The following is an 11,924-nucleotide window of genomic DNA, read 5'->3' on the forward strand; positions in this document are numbered from 1 at the left end:
TGTTTCAATTTGAGCTTTATAGACATGAAAAAAATGTTAATAGAAAGGGCAAGAAATTGAGTCTTAAATGAAGCGTAAAGAATAATATCCTTGCCCACAGCGAAGTCCTAGTAATGTTACCAAATAATTACGACTCTACATCTTGAAAACTGTCTCCTGACTTGATATTTAGGTGGTAATGGAAAAACTATTCTGTGAACCGTGAACGGTAGCCCACTGGTGTGGATGGTAGACTATTTCAAACAGGACAAATTTCAGCCTACATATCCAATTCGCAGGCTTCCTGGAAAACCGTAATATGTGACTTTGTAATTCAGCAATGCGGTTTAATTTGCATAGAAATGTAATTGTGAGAGCCTCATACGACTAGAGGGGAATTGCTTTGAAGACAGAGAGTAGAGGCTTGGATTAAGGTGAGAGGATTGTATTTTTGACCAGTCGTGACCAAATGGATGTGAGCCCGCTAACTTGAAAATGGACATTAAAAAATAACGAGTAGCAGTTGGTAGACCAACACAGATTTTGGTACCGAGATTTAATGACAATGGAGAAGAAGATTCATGTGTTGATCAATGTGCTTATGTTTTGCTTGGATGTCACCCTAGACCAAAGAGCCATGCCTTATCTAGAAGACCCAAAAGGCTGAAGAGTACATGCGAAGCAAAAGAAGTCAAGGAAATGGAGACAGACAGTTGCTAACGATGAATCCCTTACAGATATGAAGCATTGTGGACCGACCCAGCAGAAGCGAAAAGACCTCACAGCTTATTTAATCCTTCTACTTATATATAGACAGATAGAGAGATACTCTCACATGTCGGGTCCGAAACAATTTGCCAAGTAGTCATTCAGCGAGTTGAGGCTGAGATTGTTGTACGATTCTCGCAATGCAGGCTTCTAAATGCCGGCTCCTAGTGTTGCCACTTTTGGCATTGTGGTTCACTAGTGTTCAATTTGTATCAGCAAAACATGCCGTGTTTACACGACGCTACAAATTCAACGTGGGTTACATATGTTTCTACGGAATGAGTTGAATGCAGGATTATTGTTTAGGTTTCACTTTTAAATTTGTATCTTTGTGATCAGGTTCAAATATTCCTGACAAGGAATGTCATGATTGATTTAGTTGTTCTAAACATGTACAGATTCAAATGGCGAATGTGACCCGCCTTTGCACTACGAAAGCCCTCTTGACTGTGAACGGGCAATATCCGGGGCCTGCAATAGTTGCTCGAGAAGGGGATCGCGTGGTTGTGAATGTAACAAATAATGTTCAAAACAATGTTAGCATACATTGGTATCTCTTCTGCTCCCTTATTCACTTGATAAAAGTAGTGTTATATGCTGATGTATCACTTAGTTATAAGAGGGTGCACCTTATGAAATGCTCAGGCATGGAGTTCGGCAGCTTAGATCAGGGTGGGCGGATGGTCCTGCTTATGTCACTCAGTGCCCAATTCAAACCGGGCAAAGTTATGTGTACAAATTTATGATCAAAAGGCAGAGAGGAACACTGTGGTGGCATGCCCACATCTCGTGGTTGCGAGCAAGCTTACATGGGCCCATTATCCTTTACCCCAAAAGGAATGCTTCTTACCCATTCCCTCGCCCGCACCAGGAAGTGCCTATTGTTTTTGGTATGTTTGCTTAAGACAATAAATGTGTTGCCACTATACACTATTACTGCTAAATTTAATATGAAAATGGAAATACTTGCGAATTGCAGGCGAGTGGTGGAATGCAGACACTGAGACTGTTATCAATCAAGCAATGCAAAGTGGAGCGCAAGCTAATGTGTCAGATGCGTATACCATTAACGGACTCCCTGGGCTTATGTATAACTGCTCCGCCAACGGTGAGGGTGGGCAATTACAAACGCTAATGTTCATTTGTATAAATATTGTATATAATTGTAACAAATGCTTAATTCATGTGTAATGCAGATACATTCAAGCTCAAAGTGGTCCCTGGGAAAACATACCTGCTCCGTCTAGTTAATGCTGCGCTCAATAATGACTTGTTCTTTGGAATCGCCAACCACACATTGACTGTGGTAGAAGCTGACGCTGTGTATGTGAAGCCTTTCCAAACCAATGTTGTTCTGATCACTCCTGGTCAGACTACCAACGTCCTCTTGACAGCTATGTCTCAGCCACAGAATGCCACGTTCCTCATGTTTGCCCGCCCTTTCGCTACGGGTAGTGCAGCTTTTGATAACTCGACCAGCGCTGGAGTTTTGGAGTATGTTTCCAATGCTAATACCTCCTCTCTTCCCATGATGAAACCAACGCTTCCAGCCCCCAACGATACCTCCTTTGCTGCTAATTTCAGCCAAAAGATGAGAAGTTTGGGCAATCCGAAATTCCCCGCAGCAGCTGTTCCTCTGAAGGTGGATAGACAGTTCCTATTCACAGTGGGGTTTGGGCTAAATCCGTGTCCCCAAGGACAGACATGCCAAGGTCCTAATAACACCAAATTTGCAGCCACTATTAACAACATATCCTTCGTTCTGCCCACCACCGCCCTTCTTCAAGCACACTACTATGGTCAGTCTAACGGAGTCTATAACACCACTTTCCCTGACAACCCGCCATTTCCTTTCAACTACACGGGCACGCCTCCTAACAACACGCGGACCCTGAACGACACGAGAGTGGAAGTGCTTCCTTTCAACACCAGTGTAGAGCTTGTATTGCAGGACACCAGCATTGTGACCTTCGAGAGCCATCCTCTGCATCTGCACGGCTTCAACTTCTTCATAGTGGGTCAGGGTACGGGAAACTACAATGCCAGCACCGACCCGTCCAACTTTAATCTGGTCGATCCTCCAGAGAGAAACACGGTTGGAGTTCCCAGTGGAGGTTGGGTGGCTCTCAGATTCCTTGCCGATAATCCAGGTACTACTGCTATCCTTACGTAGGCTTAGCTTCGATTTTTCTCATTTACTTCTTGGTCACATTGCTCAACCCAATTGCATTGCAGGAGTGTGGTTCATGCATTGTCATCTCGAGCTGCATACCAGTTGGGGGTTGAAGATGGCATGGGTTGTTCAAAATGGAAACGGTGGCAGATCTCAATCCCTTCTTCCTCCGCCCAAAGATCTTCCCTCCTGTTGATGTCTTCAGCGTCACCGCGCAGCGCGTGCTTACTTTCACTGCTACCAATTTTGTGCCAGTTCAACATAGAGTCCGAAGAAGAATGAGAAAATGTGTGTCTCGACTTCTCTAGAGGGAATAAGAGGGCGTGTGCCTAGACGTGACACCTCTAGCGTGCACCTCGATGATGATGTTAAGCTTTTGAATGATACTGATCTTGGCCTAAATAATTATTTGTTTACTTGGAACTACAAGAGATGTGGAGGGGATGAAATTTATTGGAGATTAGATGGAATCTTTATTTACGCATGTTGGATAGGGGATCAATGGAATACCAGTTCAAAAGTATCGGATTGGAGAGGTTCCAAAATATTCTTGATCTCTTCAAAAGTCTCTAACTCTAAAAACTCCTAGGTTAAAGTTTCAACATTAATGGATGTGGCACTTTTCTCCTCAGATCTTGGTCTCTAATTCATGTTTCAAAGGGAAACCTTCACATAGTACGACTATGCAATCTTTTTTCAAGAAATAAAGATTTCTTAATCAAATACTCAAAAGTTGGAACATCCAATGTTTTGGGAATGTTCAAATCAAGCAAATGACAAACATAAGCTCGTTGGATTATATTACTCGCTTCATCTTAGATTAGAGACTTACTTTGGAGTTGAGACAAAAGGTGGTCAAGGCAATAAAATATCTTATCCACCACCTGCCTAAATAAACGAACTTATTTTTATAGAGGTTCAATTATGACTTTGATAATAAACTTGACGTTCAAGCTATATTGGTGATCAAGAATACATGTACATCAATGAGGTACCAAATGTAGTGCACATGAACCTTTATATACTTGACTTCCTAAACTTTAAATTGGGTTACATAAAATTTAAATGGAACTATGGTTGTTATAAAATGAGAAAAGGTCACATAAATTGAACTATGGTTATTATAAAATGAAAAGAAGTCCTATAAATTGGATACCAAACTTACTGAGAATATTTTAAGGCTAAATGTTCACACCCACTACATTCACATCCACCAATGTTTGACATTAGTGAAGATAACGTAATCTTGTATGTTTTCTTCTCAATGAAATATTTTTTTTGTGTGTATAAAGTGACATTGTAATCTAAGGAACAAACTTCCTAGCATGAATTAATGTATCTAACCAACTCAATAACAATACCTACTAAGTAATAATATATAGCATCACTGTGTTTTCTATAGAGAATATGAAGAATCTGTGGAGAATTGATTAAGCCTTGGTATAGTGATATACAAACGTGTAAAAGAAATTCACAACTATTAAAAAAACCTTCACAATTAAATTAGTTGATATTATAGAGGATGAGACAATATGGAAGTTTTGAACAAAGAACGTCATTATCGCTTGTCGTGAAAAGTGCCAATTATTATCACTCTTGACCATAAGGAATCAAAGGCTAGAGACAAACCTCAATCAACAGAAGATGATTGTGTTGATGTAGGCCCGTAAAACATGCTAATTTAGAAAGCCTTATATATTGATGAAATATTGAGCTCGTATTTTTAAATATTTCATTTTATCAAAATTTAAAAGTTAAAAAAGATGAAGTTCAATGTGGTTTTAGAACAAAGAGGAGGAGGTATAAATTTTATTCTTAGTAGCTCCAATTCAAGAGTATGTCAAAATAAACTTTCAAAAAAATAAATTTGAAGATTTAATAAATCCCACATCAAGTGTTATTAGTGTAATAACTGTGATATTTATCAAAACATCTATTAATATCAAAGGAGATGTGGATTATTTGGGTGAGAACTATTTAGATTAATAAGATAATAATGTAATAATTTTATTCATAGCAAGAGGAAACATAGCATGATCTTTTAAGCATCATAGAAAAATCTAAGGAAAATCCTTGACAGTTAAAAATAATTCAACCAACCAATTAGAACCTTGCAGCCCACTCCGTCAATCTAGGAGATAACATTTGATCCCAGGGCAAGTTCAACCACATACAATGAAATAACATGGGAAATCCTCACAAGAAGTGACATTGGAGAAATACAAGGGTAATAACGGCAATAAAAAAAGAGAAACATGTACTAACATCTCATACTAGAGGAAAGTATTAAAAAGAAATAAGAAAATTCCTAGGATACAAATGGAAGGGTGTCATGACATGGTTCCTAGCTAGTGGAACATTGTAGCCTCTCTAGACTTGGTGCCTAGGAGGACAACAGGTGGACAAAATTACCTCATTGAACCAAGGTATCACACTACCAGATCAACATGCTATGAATTGCTAGACCTTCTGAATAAGCACCCCAGACCCCACCCTATACTACAATAGGGAGCACAACCCCTTGACCCCGTCTTGGGGGTGCTGCCTCTAAACCCTTGTAGAAAGAATCCTGGGGGAAACCACATCGAATAAACCTTTGAGTCTAATTAGGCTCCACATCACAATATAAAGTGCCCCAAACCCATAGAACCACATATTATAGAATAGTAGCACTACATTGGGCAATGGCAACTAAGCATCATGTTAGTGCATCAGAAACCAGAAAAGTATCCCATACCTACAGTAAAATTTATTAAGAAAAACAAAGAGCATAAGCACTCAAACTAAACTATGACCCTTCACAATTTAAACAGATAATAAACTATTCAAGGATATCATAGGGCTGGGTACAAGAAGTTGAGTCTCACTTTTGGGCAAAAAGTGGAAGTGTTTTTACTATTTTGAAAATTTCCTATAACTTGATCTCCAAATTTGAGGCCCATTATGATTGAATCTTGGAGAACTCCACTAATAGAAAAAATAGTGCTCAGAGTGCAGTTTTCAAAAATGTATTTATTTGGAATACACACATGGTATAAATAACATTTTGGTAGGCATGTTGAAAAACCACTATTCCAAAATGTTTGATTCGCGGTCATACCACATGTGTATAACCACCCTTTTTCACAGCAAAAGAATGATTTTTTGTGATTCCTTTTTGGAAAAGCTACCTAAAACACCAAATTTTGATGAGAATATGGTTCCTTAATTGTTTTATCGAATATATATTTTTTAAATTATTAATTTTTATTCGACGATAAGGTGGATTTTGAAAACCTATAGTGTGCAACCACCATAATTTGATAAAAGATTCTCCTTTTTCTAATTTTCTTGTTTCTTTATATTGACTTGTACATTCTATGAAGTTTGACGAAATATAATTGATTTTTCAAAAAACACAAAATTAAAAATCTTATTAACATTTTAGTTAACCATACTATTTGAATTCTAGGTATGAATTTGGCTTGATAAATATTGTAAAAATACTAAACTAAATCCTATAACTATACAATTTATATTTTTAGAATCCATACAAAGACTACTATAATGAGTATTTCTTTAATCAAAAAAATTATTTTAAAAGTCCACCAAAAATTTGTCGCAAGGTAGAAATTCCATGTTCATTTACCTTAGCCAATATGTTTCTGGCACAAGCATAGGCTTGGTCCTACCAAGCCTATCCCAAGACAAAGCTAGATGCAACCCATGGCTTCTAAAATTCAAATTTTAAGAAATGGGTACAAGTTTCAAATCGATTACCCATTTCTAAAAGTGGGCAAAAATGAGATTTTAGGCGACAAACAATAATATTTTGATTTTTTAAAGAAATGGGTACGCATTTTGAAACATGTAACTATTTCAAAAATAATGGGTGTTCAATTTGAAAACAAATGTGTACCCATTTGTTAAATTTAGGATTGGGCATCCGGGCCTAAAGTGAGTACCCATGTTTTAATAAATAAAGTACTCATTTCTAGCTACAATTTTTTTTTCCTCCAAGACTTCCACGGTTTTAGTACTTCTTGCATTTACCCATAGATCTAAGCTTACTTAACAACTTTCTTAAATATTAATGAGGCCAAAACTTAGGAATCATAATGTTTAGCTAGCAAAAGACATTTATGTAGTAGTTACTTTGAATCTTTGTTAGAAGATTCCAACCCTGCTAGGAGTTTTGCTAACATTATTAGGAGTTGAAAGGAAGACAAATCAATGCATTGTCCTAATTGCTCTAGAATTGGTACCAAGATAGATGAAACCACTGTGTAAATTACCTGAAATAATTATTTAGGATAATAGATTCAATAGATTAACAAACCAAACCGTAACATTTTTTCCAATAGAGTTCCTTTGAAGTCTACACTGATCCTCAACCTCAGACACTTCTTTGATCTTGATAAATTTGAATTCAAGCTCACACAAAAGCTAAAAAATAATTGCAGATAATAATTGATAATAATAAAAGTGTCCTTCCTTTATAAAAGTCTGAATAACTAATCGATTCATCCTAAGGGATTCTCTAATATAAAATGAATAATATAGGACCATCATAAGATATTAAAATTAGGTTTCGTATGTTAACAATGTAATTTACAGAAAATCATTTGCTTCCGAGGAATAATTTGTGCATTATCTTTCACAATTATCATAGAATGAAAAATAACTTCCACCATATTGAACATACCTTTACCAAGATATCCATAACCAAAATGCATCCCTGCTAAATATTGTTGGAATTCTTTAGAATAACTGAGAGGTGGGTGAATCAATTACCCAAGGTCCAAATGTCCAAATAAAACTTTTCAATGCTTAGCAGATTCATATCCATAAAACCATAACATGGGTGTATCCATTAGATCGTCAATACCTTAACTGAGTTGGTCATTGTCATAGGTCAAAATAAATTTTCAGAAATGTAAATATGAAATACCACAAACTCATTGACATAGTTTGACACTGGGATTTTATGTGAAAACCCAATTTGGGAAAACCACCAGTAACATGCTACTCGATTTCACTCTTCTAAAGTGATGCCGTGCTAAAGTCCAACCCTATTAAAGGTTATAATATACACTATTAAATGTGACCTGAATAAAGGATTTCAATCACCCTATTAGGACTAGGCCTTGTTAGAGGATTCTAGAATATTTCGTACTTATTATCCAAATGCTTTACATAATTCAAGAAATTAAATTAGTCTGCTTGGATTCATCAAATCTTTGATATAACACTTTATTTTGTCACTCAGTATCTACACTGTTCACTCAAAAATAATAGTCTTCTGATGCTCGAGCAAGACTAGGTTTCTCGACACCAACTACATCTTCTCAGCTTGGTCACTACTATTATTTCCATGATGCTCGACACTTACTAAATTTTACACATGCTCAACATATAATATACTAACTTTCTACAACTTGGTCACTACTATTATATCCATGATACTCAACACCTACTAAATTTTATAGATGCTCAACATATAATATAATAACTTTCTGCTTGGCCTGAACTGAAATTTGCTTGGCTTACACTATTTTCCTAGCCAAGCTCGATAGAAGCTTTTGATGAAAACACTTCTTCTTTGCTTAGCTAAAGTAACCCTTTCCTTTAGCCCTGTGTAGATCAAAAATATATTAAATCATCAATATCTTACTTAATTTTAGTGCTCCTTTTATACACTTAATAACTCAACATTTCTCTAGGTTCTCTTGTTATCTCCTCTTTTCAAATCCTCTTCATCAATGAAAGAAATGGTAGCATTCAGACCATAAAGAAATTGTCTTCACCAAAAAGTAGTAGGTTTGACATCATTGACAAAAATAATGATTTTTCCATGATAGATTCTACATTTCAAACAATCTCTTTCCAAAAATCTCACTCTTTGGTATTGATGGCAAACCAATACAAAAAAGATTTTTTATTTTCATCCACAAAGAGTATTTCATAGAAAATGGACAGATCAATGCAAGAACATAATCATGAAACATTATGGAGAAGATGCATAATAAGACACTATGAACCATAAAACCATCTGACCACATGAACTTGAAGCTGCAAGAGGAAACATAGCTTGATCTTTTAAGGACCATAGAAAAATCCTTGATGGATGAAAATAATTCAACAAACCAATTAGAACCTTGAAGCCCATTCCATCAATCTAGGAGATAACATTTAACCCCATGGCAAGTTCAACCACATACAGTGAAATAACATAGGAAACCCTGACAAGAAGCGACATTGGAAAAATACAAGGGTAACAATGATAATACAGAAAGAGAAACATGTAAAAACATCTCATACTAGAGGACAATATTAAAAAGAAATAAGAAAATTCCTAAGATACAAATGGAAGGGTGTCATGACATGGTTCCTAGCTAGTGCAACATTGTAGCCTCTCTAGACATGGTGTCTAGGGGGACAACAGGTGGAAAATATTACCTTATTGAACCAAGGTATCACACCACTAGATCAACATGCTATGAATTGCTAGACCTTTTGAATAAGCACCCCAGGCCCCACCCTGTACTGCGATAGGGAGCACAACCCCTTGGCCCCATCTTGGGGGTGCTACCCCTAAATGCTTGTAGAAATAATCTGGGGGGAAACCACATTGAATAAACCTTTGAGTCTAATTAGCCTCGACATCTCAATATAAAGGGCCCCAAACTCATAGAACCACATATTATAGAATAGTAGCACTACATTGGGCATTGACAACTAAGGATCATGTTAGTGCATCATAAGCTAGAAAAGTATCCCGTAGCTAGAGTAAAATTTAATAAAATAACAAAGAGAATAACACTTAAACCAAACTATCACCCTTCGCAGTATAAATAGATAATATACTATTAAATGATATCATAGGAGCGGGTAAAAGAAGTTGAGTCTCACTTTTCAGCAAAAAGTGGAAGCGTTTTTACTATTTTTAAAATTTCCTATAACTTAATCTCCAAATTTGAGGCACATTATGATTGAATCTTGATAAACTCTACTAACATAAAATATAGTGCTCAGAGTATAGTTTTCAAAAATGAATTTATTTTGAATACCAACATGGTATAAATTACATTTTGGTGGGCATGCTGAAAACCATCTTTTCCGAATTATGGACACATCAATGCAAGAACATAATCATGAAACATTATGGAGAAGATACATAATACGACACTATGAACCATAAAACCATATGACCACATGAACTTGAAGCTGCAAGAGGAAACATAGCATGTTCTTTTAAGGATCATAGAAAAATCCTTGATGGATAAAAATAATTCAACAAACCAATTAGAACCTTGAAGCCCATTCCATCAATCTAGGAGATAATATTTAACCCCATGGCAAGTTCAACCACATACAATGAAATAACATAGGAAACCCTCACAAGAAGTGACATTGGAAAAATACAAGGGTAACAACGATAATACAAAAAGAGAAACATGTAAAAACATCTCATACTAGAGGAAAATATTAAAAAGAAATAAGAAAATTCCTAAGATACAAATAGAAGGGTGTCAGGACATGGTTCCTAGCTAGTGCAACATTGTAGCCTCTCTAGAATTGGTGCTCAGGGGGACAACAGGTGGAAAAAATTACCTCATTGAACCAAGGTATCACACCACTAGATCAACATGCTATGAATTGCTAGACCTTTTGAATAGGCACCCCAGGCCCCACCCTGTACTGCGATAGGGAGCACAACCCCTTGACCCCATCTTGGGGGTGCTACCCCTAAACGCTTGTAGAAATAATCTGGGGGGAAACCACATCGAATAAACCTTTGAGTCTAATTAGCCTTGACATCTCAATATAAAGGGCCCAAAACCCATAGAACCACATATTATAGAATAGTAGCACTACATTAGGCAATGACAATTGAGGATCATGTTAGCGTATCATAAACCACAAAAGTATCCCATACCTAGAGTAAAATTTAATAAAATAACAAAGAGAGTAGCACTTAAACTAAACTATGACCCTTTGATATATAAATAGATAATAATTTATATTAAACGATATCAGAGGAATGGGTAAAAGAAGTTGAGTCTCACTTTTGGACAAAAAGTGGAAGTGTTTTTACTATTTTTAAAATTTCCTATAACTTAATCTCCAAATTTGAGGCACATTATGATTGAATCTTGATAAACTCCACTAACAGAAAATATAGTGCTCAGAGTATAGTTTTCAAAAATGAATTTATTTTGAATACCAACATGGTATAAATTACATTTTGGTGGGCATGTTGAAAATCAACTTTTCCAAAAAACATATTCAAGATCATACCGCATGTGTATAACCACCCTTTCTACAGCAAAAAAATGATTTTTGTGATTCTATTTGGGAAAAGGTACCTAACACACCAAATTTTGATGAGATTGTGTTTCCTTAATTTTTTTTATTATCAAATATATTTTTTTTAAATTATAAATTTGTATTCGACCATAAAGTGGATTTTGAAAACCTCTAGTGTGCAATCACCATAATTTGATAAAACATTCTCCTTTTTCTAATTTTCTTGTTTTTTTATATTGACTTGTACATTCTATGTAGTTTGACAACATATAAAATATTTTTCAAAAAAAAAATTTAAAATCTTATTGACATTTTAGTTAACCATTCTATTTGAATTCTAGGTGTCAATTTGGCTTGATAAATATTGTAAAAATAATAAGCTAAATCCTATAACTATACAATTTATATTTTTAGACTCTAGAGAAAGACTATTATGATGAGTATTTCTTTAATCAAAAAAATTATTTGAAAAATCCACCAAAAATTTGTCGCAAGGTAGAAATTCCATGTTCATGTACCTTAGCCAATTTGTTTCTGGCACACACATAGGCTTGGTCCTACCAAGCCTATCCCAAGACAAAACTGAATGCAACCCATGGCTTGAGAAATTCAAATTTTAATAAATGGTTACAAGTTTAAAATCAATTACCCATTTCTAAAAGTGGTGAATAGTGAGATTTTAGGTGACCAAAATTAATATTTTAACTTTTTTAGA

At 35.6% G+C, this 11,924-nt stretch overlaps 1 protein-coding gene across 1 annotated transcript; it reads left to right on the forward strand.

The window, feature by feature from the left end:
• Positions 1-811: 811 nt before the first annotated feature.
• LOC149536321 (laccase-4-like) lies at positions 812-3,643 on the forward strand. Its single transcript, XM_089804619.1, has 6 exons — positions 812-1,001; positions 1,146-1,297; positions 1,393-1,637; positions 1,727-1,855; positions 1,944-2,897; positions 2,983-3,643. The coding sequence occupies exons 1-6, from the start codon at positions 888-890 to the stop codon at positions 3,114-3,116; spliced, it is 1,728 nt and encodes a 575-aa protein (XP_089660745.1). The 5' UTR covers positions 812-887; the 3' UTR covers positions 3,117-3,643.
• Positions 3,644-11,924: the final 8,281 nt, after the last annotated feature.

This window comes from Cupressus sempervirens, chromosome 10 (genome assembly GCF_028749045.1).
Source record: "Cupressus sempervirens isolate cs-2001-9-10 chromosome 10, ASM2874904v1, whole genome shotgun sequence".
Classification (NCBI taxonomy): Eukaryota; Viridiplantae; Streptophyta; class Pinopsida; order Cupressales; family Cupressaceae; genus Cupressus; species Cupressus sempervirens.

Excerpts from the sequence above, each read along its gene's own strand:
- LOC149536321 (XM_089804619.1), top strand. The coding sequence starts at position 888 with ATGCAGGCTTCTAAATGCCGGCTCCTAGTGTTGCCACTTTTGGCATTG. Across the intron at positions 1,298-1,392 it reads AACAATGTTAGCATACATTG|GCATGGAGTTCGGCAGCTTA; the intron begins GTATCTCTTCTG and ends TGAAATGCTCAG. Across the intron at positions 1,856-1,943 it reads GTATAACTGCTCCGCCAACG|ATACATTCAAGCTCAAAGTG; the intron begins GTGAGGGTGGGC and ends TGTGTAATGCAG.